The sequence below is a fragment of the Saccopteryx bilineata genome, chromosome 3, assembly GCF_036850765.1.
Source record: "Saccopteryx bilineata isolate mSacBil1 chromosome 3, mSacBil1_pri_phased_curated, whole genome shotgun sequence".
Taxonomy (NCBI): domain Eukaryota; kingdom Metazoa; phylum Chordata; class Mammalia; order Chiroptera; family Emballonuridae; genus Saccopteryx; species Saccopteryx bilineata.
In genome coordinates this window covers 302,904,364-302,918,617 of record NC_089492.1, presented here as the reverse complement: position 1 = coordinate 302,918,617, position 14,254 = coordinate 302,904,364, and the positions used below count along the sequence as shown (strand labels likewise).

At 46.7% G+C, this 14,254-nt stretch overlaps 1 protein-coding gene and 1 non-coding gene across 2 annotated transcripts in view; both read right to left on the bottom strand.

Annotated features, from left to right (window-relative positions):
• Nucleotides 1-3,287, bottom strand: part of LOC136330148 (cationic amino acid transporter 3-like) — a 9,556-nt gene extending 6,269 nt beyond the window's left edge. Inside the window, exons 1-2 of the mRNA XM_066266653.1 lie at nucleotides 2,915-3,287; nucleotides 1,587-1,742 (exon numbers count right to left, since the gene is read on the bottom strand). Coding sequence (XP_066122750.1) covers nucleotides 1,587-1,742; nucleotides 2,915-3,287 — 529 coding nt within the window. The remainder of the gene's footprint in view (nucleotides 1-1,586; nucleotides 1,743-2,914) is intronic.
• A 5,437-nt stretch (nucleotides 3,288-8,724) lies between these two features.
• LOC136332670 (U6 spliceosomal RNA) lies at nucleotides 8,725-8,831 on the bottom strand. The gene has a single exon (XR_010730836.1). It is a non-coding gene; the product is annotated as a U6 spliceosomal RNA (small nuclear RNA).
• Between the last annotated feature and the right edge of the window lie 5,423 nt (nucleotides 8,832-14,254).

Sequence of the window (14,254 nt, the reverse complement as noted above, 5' to 3'; positions counted from 1 at the left end):
CGGTCCAAGCTGGTGAGCTTTGCTCAAACCAGATAAGACCGTGCTCAAGCTGGCAACCTTGGGGTCTCGAACCTGGGTCCTCCGCATCCCAGTCCAACGCTCTATCCACTGCGCCACCACCTGGTCAGGCACCTTACATATTTGTAAAATAAAAATTTTTGTTATCGGCCTGACCTGTGGTGGCGCAGTGGATAAAGCGTCGACCTGGAAATGCTGAGGTCGCCGGTTCGAAACCCTGGGCTTGCCTGGTCAAGGTACATATGGGAGTTGATGCTTCCAGCTCCTCCCCCCTTCTCTCTCTCTGTCTCTCCTCTCTCTCTCTCTGTCTCTGTCTCTCCCTCTCCTCTCTAAAATGAATAAATAAAAAATAAAAATATATTTTAAAAAAATTTTTGTTATCTGGATGGTCAGGAGGCACGAGGACATACATCAATGTTCGTACTACTCAAAGAGTTAAACATACACGATGTTATATGTTAATTATATCTCAATAAAGCTGGAGGAAATAATTTTTTTGTGTGTGGCAGAGACAGAGAGTCAAAGAGAGGGACAGATAGGGACAGACAGACAGGAAGGGAGAGAGATGAGAAACATCCATTCTTCGTTGTGGCTCCTTAGTTGTTCATTGATTGCTTTCTCATATATGCCTTGACCAGGGGAGGGCTACAGCAGACCGAGTGACCCCTTTGCTTGAGCCAGCGACCTTGGGTTCAAGCTGGTGAGCCTTGCTCAAACCAGATGAGCCTGCGCTCAAGCTGGCGACCTCGGGGTCTCGAACCTGGGTCCTCCACATCCCAGTCGGACGCTCTATCCACTGCACCACCGCCTGGTCAGGCACTGGAGGAAATAATTTTATATTCTGTAAATTTCACCTCAATTTTTTTTTAAAGTTAAATGAAATAATTTTTAAAGACTTTAGTCTTAGTACAGAGGAAGAAACTTGTTTGTTTAGGTCAATAGTTCTCAGCTGGAGGTGACTTTGACCCCCAAGGGACATTTGACAATGTCTGGAGATAATTCTGATTGTCCTATTTGAGGGGGTGGACACCACTAGTGACTAGATCATTCTAGATTCACTCAATAGCTGACAAGGATCACTCCACACACAAAAAAATAAAATAATAAAATAAAATGCTGGAAAAAATAAATAAATAAATAAAAAAATAAAATAAAATGCTGGGCCTGACCTGTGGTGGCACAGTGGATAAAGCGTCGACCTGGAAATGCTGAGGTCGCCGGTTCAAAACCCTGGGCTTGCCTGGTCAAGGCACATATGGGAGTTGATGCTTCCAGCTCCTCCCCCCTTCTCTCTCTCCTCTCTCTCCCTCTCTGTCTCTCTCTCTCCCTCTCTCTGTCCTCTCTAAAAATGAATAAATAAAATAAAAATTAAAAAAAAAAATTAAATGCCGAGTTCCAAGGGTGGGAAACAATGACCTACCTCTTGCTTTCCTGTCTCTCCTACCACAAATCCTCCTTTCTTGGCCTCAAATTCCTCCCACCCACCCTTTTGCCACCTCCAAGACTTTCCCATCTCAGCTCCCCTCCCTACCCGACTCATCCCATCCTGTCCCTGACCCCTGCCTCACCGGTGAGCAGCAGCACCAGGCCCAGCGAGAGAAAGTCAAGGTACTTGGCCAGGTGGGGCACATGCAGAGACACACTGCCCTGCAGCACCTGAGAGATGCGGTTCCCGGTCAGGCTGTCGACGGCGGAACTCCAGGCCCTGGCCACACTGGCGCTCCCTGCAGGGCAGAAGAAGTCACATTCATTGGCAAACAGTCTGCACCCCCGCCAGGCACCCTGAGATATATTTTTGGGGAAAGCAAAGATACAAAATACCTAATCTCAAAAGAGTTTCTTCTTTTCATGGGGTGGGGAGAGCAGACACAGATGTTTCACAAAACAGGTAAACTATTTAATATATTAGAAAGAAATCAATGTTATGCAAGAAAAGAGAACAAAGAACCCTGGCCTCCTACCCTGGCCAGGTAGCTCAGTTGGTTATAGCTTCATCCCGATACACCAAGGTTGCAGATTCGATTCCAAGTCAGAGCCCATACAAGAATCAACGAATGAATGCTTAATGAGTGAAGCAATGGATTGATGTTTCTCTTTCTCTACTCCCTTTCTAAAATCAATCAGTCAATCAATAAGAAAGAAAACAGAAGCCCTGGCTGGTTGGCTCAGTAGTAGAGCATCGGCTGGGCATGTGGAAGTCTCGGGTTCAATTCCCAGCCAGGGCACACAGGAGAAGTGCCCATCTGCTTCTCCACCTTTCCCCTTCTCCTTTCTCTCTCTCTCTTCTCCTCCTGCAGCCAAGGCTCTATTGGAGCAAAGTTGGCCCTGGCGCTGAGAATGGCTCCATGGCCTCCACCTCAGGTGCTAGAATGGTTCCGATTGCAGTGGAGCAACAGCCCAGATGGGCAGAGCATCACCCCCTAGTGGGCATGCCGGGTGGATCCCAGTTGGGCGCATACAGGAGTCTGTCTGCCTCCCTGCTTCTCACGTCAGAAAAGTAAACAAAAAAAAGAAGAAGAAGAAAGAAAATGAAGTGGGACCTAGAGAGCTGTGAGATAAGAGTTGAAATTTTAAGTTAGATAGTCAGCAGAAAACCCCTGAGGCCAACAGCTGAGCAAAGACCTCTCAGAGGTGAGGGAGTGAGCCCTGGGGAACACATTTCTTCCCCAATTCCTACTGTTCTCATTACTTTCTCGTTCTTGTTTCAATCACCTAAGGGGAGTAAGACAGAGTTAACTAGAATGAAGTTTGGAGGTTTTCCTGACACTATTCTTCACGTCTTCCCACAAGGTGGATAACACAAAGTGTCCATGAATGAGGGTGAAGACCCCAATCCCCCCTCCTATTTTCCTGATCTGAGTCCCTTGTTTTCCCTGCACTGGCCCCATCATCTCACCAATGACATAGGAGAGTATGAGGGTCCATCCAGTGACAAAGGCACACAATTGTCCCACCGTGATGTAGCTGTAGAGATACGCAGAACCGGAGCATGGTACTCGGGCCCCAAATTCTGCATAGCAGAGCCCAGACAACACAGAAGTCAGAGCAGCCACCAGGAAGCACAGAACAATCGCTGGGCCAGCTTTGTCCTTGGCTACTTCACCAGCCAGGATGTACACGCCAGCGCCCAGGGTGCTGCCCACACCTAAGGCCACCAGATCTAAGGTGCTCAGGCAACGGGCCAGATGGTTCTCAGACCTCTCCTTCAGCTCCAGAGGCCGACGGCGAACCAGCTTCTGACCAAATTGACGAACATGTTGAAACAGCATCCTGGATGACCTTGAGGCTTAGGTCTGCAGAGAAAACAAGACTGAAAGCCATCAAGCATGTCCATCCACCCTTGGCCATAGAAGACCAATTCCAAAGGGTGATGGTAAAAGAATATATTGGATAGGTCATTCATGTCTGAGTTTTGATTTCTTCAAATGTAAATAAGACTTGCCTGACCATGCGATGGCGCAGTGGATAAAGCGTTGGACTGGGACATGGAGAACCCAGGTTCGAAACCCCGAGGTGGCCGGCTTGAGTGCAGGCTCCTCTGGTTGGATCAAAGCTCACCAGCTTGAGCCCAAGGTCGCTGGCTTGAGCAAGGGGTCACTTGGTCTGCTGTAGCTGCCCCCCCCCCCCGGTCAGGGCATATATGAGAAAGCAATCAGTGAACAACTAAGGTGTCGCAATGAAGAATTGATGCTTCTCATCTCTCTCCCTTCCTGTCTTTCTATCCCTATCTGTCCCTCTCTCTGTCTCTCTGTCTCTGTCAAACACACACACACACACAAAAAAAAAATGTAAATAAGACTTTTATTACATTTCAACATTACTGGAAAGGTTGTTTGAAGAGAGAAGGAAAAGCTTCCAGTACAAAGCACACAGTATTTGCTCAATTGATATGAGTGGTATGGATAAGAGGACTGATTTTATTTTTTTCAGATTTTATTTTATTTTTATTTTTTAAATAATTTTTTTATTATTTATTCATTTTAGAGAGGAGAGAGAGGGAGTCAGAGAGAGAGAGAGAGAGAGAGACAGGGGGGAGGAGCTGGAAGCATCAACTCCCATATGTGCCTTGACCAGGCAAGCCCAGGGTTTCGAACCGGTGACCTCAGCATTTCCAGGTCGACGCTTTATCCACTGCGCCACCACAGGTCAGGCCTCAGATTTTATTCATTGATTTTAGAGGAGAGAGAGAGTAAGAGAAAGGCAGGGGGGAGAGCAGGAAGCATCTCATAGTTGCTTCTCTATGTGCCTTTACCGGGCAAGCTGGGGGTTTCAAACTGGCTACCTCAACATTCCAGGTTGACACTTTAGCCACTGTGCCTCCACAGGTCAGGAAAGAAGGCTGATTTTTGAAGCCATATTACCCAGGTTCAAATCCAGCTCTACCCTGTATCAGCTGTCTGATTCTTCACAAGCTACAGACCACTCTGCCCTCTCTCCCTCTGTGAAACAGAGGAAAAGCTGCTTATTATTATTTCCTCCCATCCTGGATAGGTGCCCATAAGGCTCGGCAATAAGACAACTTACAGGCCTGACTAGGCGGTGGCGCAGTGGATAGAATGTCAGACTGGGATGTGGAAGGACCCAGGTTCGAGACCCCAAGGTCGCCAGCTTGAGTGCAGGCTCATCTGATTTGAGCAAAAGCTCACCAGCTTGGACCCAAAGTCACTGGCTCGAGCAAGGGGTTACTCGGTCTGCTGAAGGCCCGCGGTCAAGGCACATATGAGAAAGCAATCAATGAACAACTAAGGTGTCACAAAGAAAAACTGATGATTGATGCTTCTCATCTCTCTCCATTCCTGTCTGTCTATTCCTCTCTCTGACTCTCTGTCCCTGTAAAAAAAAAAAAAAAAAAAAAAAAAAGACAGTTCACAGGCCACATATTTCCCAACCACAGACCCTGAAACTCGACAGCTTTCCTGGGTTTTTTGTCTTTGTTTTGGGGTGAAATGGGTTTGGCATTTGGAGCTGGGGTAGAAAGAGATGGAATTTGTAGGGAGAGATTCTAGGCCAGCTCAGAGAAAGCATCAAACCAAAATGGCCGTCCAGTGGCCATAAGGGAGGGAGGCCTACTATTGAATCCCGATCAGAAATAACAGGACCTTATCTCCTACTTATTTAAGGCCTGGAATGTCTACACCACAACCCTCGGCAGGGGCAGGAAAAAACCTTTTTTTTTTTATACAGAGACAGAGAGAGAGTCACAGAGAGGGATAGATAGGGACAGACAGACAGGAACGAAGAGAGATGAGAAGCATCAATCATTAGTTTTTCCTTGCGACACCTTAGTTGTTCATTGATTGCTTTTTCATACATGCCTTGACCATGGGCCTTCAGCAGACCGAGTAACCCCTTGCTCGAGCCAGTGACCTTGGGTCCAAGCTGGTGAGCTTTGCTCAAACCAGATGAGCCTGCGCTCAAGCTGGCGACCTCGGGGTCTCGAACCTGGGTCCTCGGCATTCCTGTACAATGCTCTATCCACTGCCCCACTGCCTGGTCAGGCAGGAAAAATCCTTTTAAAGGGGGGAAATTTTGTCACAGGCTACATTTAATGAACCTTGAGGACAGTATGCTAAGTGAAATAAACCCATCACAAAAAGACAAGTATGGTCCGATCCTACTTCTCTGAATTGCTTAGTCACAAACAGAAAGGAGCATGGTGGGGGGCTGGGTGAAGAAGGTAGAGGGATTGAGAAGTGCAGGTCGCAGTCTTAGAACAGTCACAGGGGTGTAAAGTGCAGCACAGGAAAAAGTCAGTAATATTGTAATAACTGTGCAGTGCTAGGGGAGTGGGGGAGGAACCAGCTTATCAGAGGGATCACTTCATAAGTTATGTAAATGTCTAATCACTGTGCTGTGTACCTGAAACTAATATAAATTGAATGTGAATTGTAATTTAAAAATTTTAAGAAGAAAAAAAAAAAAAAACCCACCAAAAACCGTAAAAATGGTGGTTGTAGGGGCTGAGAGAAGTAATGGAGCGTTACTGTTCGAGCAAGGGGTTACTCAGTCTGTGGAAGACCCGCGGTCAAGGCAATATGAAAAAGCAATCAATGAACAACTAGGGCCTGACCTGTGGTGGCGCAATGGATTAAGTGTTGACCTGGAAATGCTGAGGTCGCCGGTTCAAAACCCTGGGCTTTCCTGGTCAAGACACATATGGGAGTTGATGCTTCCAGCTCCTCCCCACCTTCTCTCTGTCTCTCTCTCCTCTCTCTCTTCTTCCCTCTCTATCTCTCTCTCTCTCCCTTTCTCTCTCCTCTCTAAAATGAATAATAAAATTAAAAAAAAAAAAAGAACAACTAGGGTGTCCCAACAAAAAACTGATGATTGATGCTTCTTATCTCTCTCTGTTCCTGTCTGTCTGTCCCTATCTATCCCTCTGACTCTCTCTCTCTGTTTCTGAATAAAAAATAAAAAATAAATAGATATGGAGTTTCCGTTTTGTAAAATGAGTAAGAGTCGAGATTGGTGCCCAACAATGTCAATACACTTAACAGTACTGAATTGTACACTTAAAAATAGTTAAGATGGCCTGATCAGGCGGTGGCGCAGTGGATAGAGCGTGGGACTGGGATGCGGAAGGACCCAGGTTCGAGACCCCAAGGTCGCCAGCTTGAGCACGGGCTCATCTGGTTTGAGCAAAGCTCACCAGCTTGGACCCAAGGTCGCTGGCACGAGCAAGGGGTTACTCGGTCTGCTGAAGGCCCACGGTCAAGGCACATATGAGAAAGCAATCAATGAACAACTAAGGTGTCGCAATGCACAACAAAAAACTAATGATTGATGCTTCTCATCTGTCTGTCCCTGTCTATCCCTCTCTCTGACTCTCTTTCTGTCTCTGTAAAAAAAAAAACAAAACAAAACAAGGAATTGATGTTTCTCATCTCTCTCCCTTCCTGTCTGTCCCACTCTCTGACTCTCTCTGTCACAAAAATAAATAAATAAATAAATAAATAAATAAAAGAAAAAGAAAAAAAAAATAGTTAAGATGGCCTGCCCTGACCTGTGGTGGCGCAGTGGATAAAGTGTCGACCTGGAACGCTGAGGTCGCCGGTTCAAAACCCCAGGCTTGCCTGGTCAAGGCACATATGGGAGTTGATGCTTCCTGTTCCTTCCCCCTTCTCTCTTTCCTCTCTAAAAATGAATAAATTTTTAAAAATTAAAAAAAAAAAATAGTTAAGCTTGACCTGTGGTGGCGCAGTGGATAAAGCATCTACCTGGAACGCTGAGGTTACTGGTTTGAAACCCTGGGCTTGGCTGGTCAAGGCACATATGGGAGTTGATGCTTCCTGCTCCACCCCCTTTCTCTTTCTCTCTCTCATTCTCTTCCCTCTATAAAGGAATAAATTTTTAAAAAAAATAGTTAAGATGAAAAAAAATAGTTAAGATGCCCTGGCTGGACATCTTAGTTGGTTGGAGTGTTTGTTGTCCAGATAGGCCAAGATTGTAAATTCAATCCCCCAATCAGGACCCATACAAAAATCAACCGGTAAATAAGTGGAGCAACAAATGGATGTTTCTCTCTCTCTCTCTAAAAATCAATATATTTTTTTTATTTTAGATAATCAATTTTGCCTAGCTTATGATGGCATAGTGGGTCAAGTGTCAACCTGGAACTCTGAGGTCACCGATTTGAAATCCTGAGCTTGCCAGGTCAAGACACATACGATAGGCAACCAATGAACAACTAAAGTGAAGCAACTATGAGTTGGTGCTTATTGCTTGTCCTCCAGCCCCTCGTAAAATCAATAAATAAAATCTTTAAGACCTGACCTGTGGTGGTGCAGTGGATAAAGCATCAACCTGGAATCTTTCTCTCTCTCTCTCTCTCTCTCCCTCTCCTCTCTAAAACGAATAAATAAAATCTTTTTAAAAATCTTGGGAAAGAAAGAAAGGATTATCAATTTTACATTATGTATATTCTACCACAACTTTTAAATTTTTTCTTTTTTTCTTTTTTTTTTTTTTTTTAGAGGCAGAGATAGACAGGGACAGACAGACAGGAACAGAGAGAGATGAGAAGCATCAATCATCAGTTTCTCGTTGCGCCTTGCGACTTCTTAGTTGTTCATTGATTGCTTTCTCACACGTGCCTTGACCACGGGCCTTCAGCAGACCGAGTAACCCCCTGCTGGAGCCAGCGACCTTGGGTCCAAGCTGGCGAGCTCTTTGCTCAAGCCAGATGAGCCCGCGCGCGACCTCTGGGGTCTCGAACCTGGGTACTTCCGCATCCCAGTCCGACGCTCTATCCACTGCGCCACCGCCTGGTCAGGCTAAATTTTTTCTTTTAAAAATATTTTTTGTTTATTGATTTTAGAGAGCAAGAAAGAAAGGGTGGGGGAGGAATGTGAAGCATCAACTCCTTATCATTGCTTCTGGTAAGTGCCTTGACCTTTGAACCGGCACCTCAGCATTCCAAGACCAGACTCTACCCCCTACATCACCACAGGCCAGGCTATTCTACCACAACTAGGTTCTGTTTGTTTATTTGTTTGTTGGTTGGTTTTAAAATTTTTTATTTATTTACTCATTTTAGAAAGGAGAGAGAGAGAGAAGAGAGAGAGAAGGGGGGAGGAGCAGGAAGCATCAACTCCCATATGTGCCTTGACCAGGCAAGCCCAGGGTTTTGAACCTGCGACCTCAGCATTTCCAGGTCCACGCTTTATCCACTGCGCCACCACAGGTCAGGCTGTTTGTTTGTTTTTTTTAAATATGGAACGCTTCACGAATTTGCGTGTCATCCTTGTGCAGAAGCCATGCTAATTTTCTCTGTATCGTTCCGATTTTAGTATATGTGCTCCCGAAGCGAGCACAACTAGGTTTTTAATACTGCCAATAACAATAGAGTTGACAGTTATTACTGTACATTTTACGTGTATTTTACCACTCTTCTTTTTAAAAACTGTTGATTGTAGTAACAGTCACCCAGCTTCATACACTTGTGGGGTGTAAGAAATCAACACAGCTTGACCAGGCGGTGGCACCGTGGATGGAGCGATGGACTGGGATGCAAAGGACCCAGGTTTGAAACCCGGAGTTCACAGGCTTGAGCGCGGGCTCACCAGCTTTAGCGAGGAGTCGCTGGTTTGAGCGTCGGATCATAGACATGACCCCAGGATCGCTGGCTTGAGCAAGGGGTCACTTGCTCTGCTGTAGCTCCCCCCCCCCTCAAGGCACATAGGAGAAAGCAATCGGTGAACAACTAAGGTGCTGCAACGAAGAACTGATGTTTCTCATCTCTCTCCCTTCCTCTCTGTCTGTCCCTATCTGTCCCTCCCTCTGACTCTCTCTGTCTCTGTCAAAAAAAAGAAAAAAGAAAAAAAATCAGCCCATATAAGAACCCGAGATCAAGGACCCATCCCTCGTAAAACCCTGCATAAATAACCTTTTCTTTGTACAGGAATCCAAACAACCAGCCTCAGAGCCTATGGACACTCCTCCGGTCTCACCCACCCCCACCCCTGTTCACACACACACGCGGCTCCGGGTTCCTTGTTTCATCTGGAAAATGGGTCTTTTCTACCTTTGAAGGGGAGCCTGAGCAACTTAACCGCACGCGCTTGAAAGACCGAGGTGTCTGGGAATATCTGATCGCGCCTTGTCTCCTACAGAAGAAGGGTCCCCCGGACTTACCAGACTGTGGGAGCGGACCCTCGATCACTGGCTCGCAGTCCGCGAGTTTGAGTTCAGATAGGTGGAGCTGGAGCTGATAACTATCTCTGAAACTAGGGCTGGAAACACAGAAAAGACGACTTCCCGCCGGTAGGCCGGACGACGTGGGCGGGGCCAGGCGCCAACGCTGTGAAGCTATCAGACCCTGAGGCTTCTGTTTTGAAAGGCAGTGCTCTGAGATTGGGGGGGGGGGGGGGGCAGAGACTGAGAGAGTCAGAGAGAAGGACAGATAGGGACAGACAGACAGGAAAAGAGAGACATGAAAAACATCAATTCTTCGTTGCGGTTCCTTAGTTGTTCATTGATTTATTTCTCATGTGTGCCTTGACTGGGGGGCTACAGCAGACCGAGTGACCCCTTGCTTGAGCCAGCGACCTTGGGCTCAAGCTGGTGAGCCTTGGTCAAACCCGATGAGCCCGCGCACAAACTGGGGACCTCGGGGTCTCAAACTTGGGTCCTCCGCGTCCCAGTCTGGTGCTCTATCCACTGCACCACCGCCTGATCAGGCTGCTCTGAGATTTTTTAAACTGTCATAAGATACCTAGAATATAAAATTTCCCATATGAACCATTTTATTTATTCATTTATTAGAGGGGGGGGAGACATTGATTCATTGTTTCACTTATTTAGTCATTCATTGGTTGATTCCTCGATGTGCCCAGATCCTGAATGGAACCCACAAATTTGTCATATCAGAGATAATGCAATAACCAACTGAACTACCCTGCCGGGGTGCATCTGAACACTTTTAAAAAGTGGAGTATTTGGTAGTGTTAAGCGCATGCACATCGTTGTGACCTCAAGTTCCAGAATTCTTTTTTTTAAAAATTTTTTAAAGACTTCATTTATTCATTTCAGAGAGAGAAGAGAGAGAGAGAGAGAGAAGGGAAGAGCAGGAAGCATCAACTCCCATATGTGCCTTGACCAGGCAAGCCCAGGGTTTCGAACCAGCGACCTCAGCCTTCCAGGTTGACACCTTATCCACTGTGCCGGCGGCGGGGTGGGGCTCATTTGCCTTGAGAAAAAAAAAAAAAAAAAGCTCACCAGCTTGGACCCAAGGTCACTGGCTGGAGCATGGGGTTACTCGGTCTGCTGAAGGCCCGTGGTCAAGGTACATGTGAGAAAGCAATCAATGAACAACTAAGGTATCGCAAGGAAAAACTGATGATTGGTGCTTCTCATCTCTCTCCCTTCCTGTCTATCTATCCCTTTCTCTGACTCTCTCTCTCTGTCTCTGAAAAAAAAAAAAAAAAAAGACACAAGCAGATTAACAGGAGAAACTAGTTTTAATACATATGTATAGGAAATTCACATAAGTGTGAAAATTCCAAAATCAGGAGGCAACATAGGTAAATACGGCCTTCTAGAAGGAGGGAGAAGCAGGGATCTAGGTGTTTCAGGGACATAAGGCCATTTATAAGGGATGAAAAGAGTTAACGTTTAGTAAAATGTTTGCTGGCCATCTTGAAACAATGGCACACAAGGAGAACTTTGACCAAAGCCACCTTGCTGGATTCTTTCCTATCACACACTAGTTTATACTAAACTATACTTATCTGTGGTGATCTCCCTTCCTGGCGCAGGTATTCTACTTTAAATGCTTTTAAGCAGAAAGTGAGAAAGGTCAAAGTTTCCTCCTGAGCCTTCTTAGCCTTCAGTGTTTACAGCTCAAAATATTCTGCATACCACTGTGGCGGTGGCTGCCCGTGACACATTCTGAATCCTCCACATACTTCTCAGTTTTCCTGAATGTGCACATACATGGCCAGAGGCACTCAAATGTGGAGCACACCCCAGGCCCCAACCGGGAAAAGGGGAGCTTAAAGTCTCTAATATTTGTTAATTCACCCAACACACGTAATTAAGAAGCCTTGTGCATGCTACACAGAGACTAGAGGAGATTAAGATGAATGCTATTTGGTCTCATGCAGCCAGCAGCTTGGTTTGCTGGGAGACTTGAGGATGCAGCAGAGAAAGGCAACGCCATGTCAATGTAAGAGGCACCCCTGGTTTGGGGAAGGAGATACCCCAGAGCATCTGAGCTCACTGGGGAAGGATGGACAGGCCAGATATGACATGATCAAATACCCCAAATGTGTGCCTGACCTGTGATGGTGTAGTGGATAAAGCGTCGACTTGGAATGCTGAGGTCCCCAGTTCAAAACCCTGGGTTTCCCTAGTCAAGGCAGATATGGGAATTGATATTTCCTGCTTCTCTTCCTCCCGTTCTCTCTCTTCCAGATACCTACCGCCTACTTTTGTATCTCTGTTAGTAGTAAAATTTTCTAACCCCCTACCGGTTCCACAGTAATGGTGATTTATAAAGTAGGGAAGTAACTTTACTTATAAAATTTATAAAGCAGAGTTACAGCAGGTTAAAGCATATAATAATAATTACTTACCAAGTACTTTATGCTGGATTTTTGCTAAGTTTGGCAGAATAAATCTTTTTTTGTTGTTGTATGTTTTTTGTTTTTTTTGTTTTTCTGAAGTTGGAAACGGGGAGGCAGTCAGACTCCCGCATGTGCCCGACCAGGATCCACCTGGCATGCCCACCAGGGGGCGATGCTCTGCCCATCTTGGGGCTTTGCTCTGCCACAATCAGAGCCATTCTAGTGCCTGAGGCAGAGGCCACAGAGCCATCCTCAGCGCCCGGGCAAACTTTTGCTCCAATGGAGCCTTGGCTGCGGGAGGGGAAGAGAGAGACAGAGAGGAAGGAAAGGGGGAGGGGTGGAGAAGCAGATGGGCGCTTCTCCTGTGTGCCCTGGCCAGGAATCGAACCCAGGACTCCCGCACGCCAGGCCAACGCTCTACCACTGAGCCAACCAGCCAGGGCCAGAATAAATCTTTATAAAACAACTTACCATAGTTAAATCTATCTTTTTATTTATAGTTTGGTTGCTCCGCTACCGCCCACCATAGAAGCTGGAACGCCCACTAGTGGGTGGTAGGGACCAGGTTGACTACCACTGCTCTCTTCCCCTCTCTAAAGTAAATAAATAAAGTCTTTAAAAAATAATAACCCAGCCTGACCTGTGGTGGCGCAGTGGATAAAACGTCGACCTACCGGCCAGGGCACACAGGAGAAGCGCCCATTTGCTTCTCCACCCCTCCGCCGCACTTTCCTCTCTGTCTCTCTCTTCTCCTCCCGCAGCCAAGGCTCCATTGGAGCAAAGATGGCCAGGGCGCTGGGGATGGCTCTGTGGCCTCTGCCTCAGGCGCTAGAGTGGCTCTGGTCGCAATATGGCGACGCCCAGGATGGGCAGAGCATCGCCCCCTGGTGGGCAGAGCATCGCCCCCTGGTGGGCGTGCCGGGTGGATCCCGGTCGGGCGCATGAGGGAGTCTGTCTGACTGTCTCTCCCCATTTCCAGCTTCAGAAAAATGAAAAAACAAAAAACAAACAAACAAAAAAAAACACGTCGACCTGGAAATGCTGAGGTCGCCGGTTCAAAACCCTGGGCTTGCCTGGTCAAGGCACATATGGGAGTTGATGCTTCCAGCTCCTCTCCCCCCCCCCTTCTCTCTCTCTGTCTCTCCCTCTCCTCTCTAAAAAAAAAAAAATGAATAAATAAAAATTAAAAAAAATAATAATAATAACCCACATGCAGAAACACTTGGCACAAACCACCAAACCTAGACTTATTTGTGTGTGTATGTGTGTGACAGAGACAGAGACAGAGAGAGGAACAGACAGGAAGGAAGAGAGATGAGAAGCATCAATTTTTAATTTTTTTAATTTTTTTTTATTTTTTTATTTTATTTTATTTTTTTACAGAGACAGAGAGTGAGTCAGAGAGAGGTATAGACAGGGACAGACAGGAATGGAACGGAGAGAGATGAGAAGCATCAATCATTAGTTTTTCCTTGCGCGTTGCAACACCTTAGTTGTTCATTGATTGCTTTCTCATATGTGCCTTGACCATGGGCCTTCAGCAGACCGAGTAACCCCTTGCTGGAGCCAGCGACCTTGGGTTCAAGCTGGTGGGCTTTTTTTTCCTCAAACCAGATGAGCCCGCGCTTAAGTTGGCATGCTCGTGGTCTTTAACCTGGGTCCTCTGCATTCCAGTCCAACGCTCTATCCACTGCGCCACTGCCTGGTCAGGCAATTTTTTATTTTTATTTTTTGTATTTTTCTGAAGTTGGAAACGGGGAGGCAGTCAGACAGACTATCACATGCGCCTGACCAGGATCCACCCGGCATGCCCACCAGGGGTCGATGCTCTGCCCATCTGGGCTGTTGCTCTGTTGCATCCAGAGCCATTCTAGCACCTGAGGCAGAGGCCATAGAGCCATCCTCAGCGCCCGGGCCAACTTTGCTCCAATGGAGGCTTGGCTGCGAGAGGGGAAGAGAGAGACAGAGAGGAAGGAGGGGGGGGTGGAGAAGCAGATGGGCGCTTCTCCTGTGTGCCCTGGCTGGGAATTGAACCCGGGATTCCTGCACGCCAGGCTGATGCTCTACCACTGAGCCAACCAGCCAGGGCCGCATCAATTCTTTTTTGAGGCACCTTAGTTGTTCATTGATTGCTTTCTCATATGTGCCTTGACTGGGGGTCTACAGCAGAT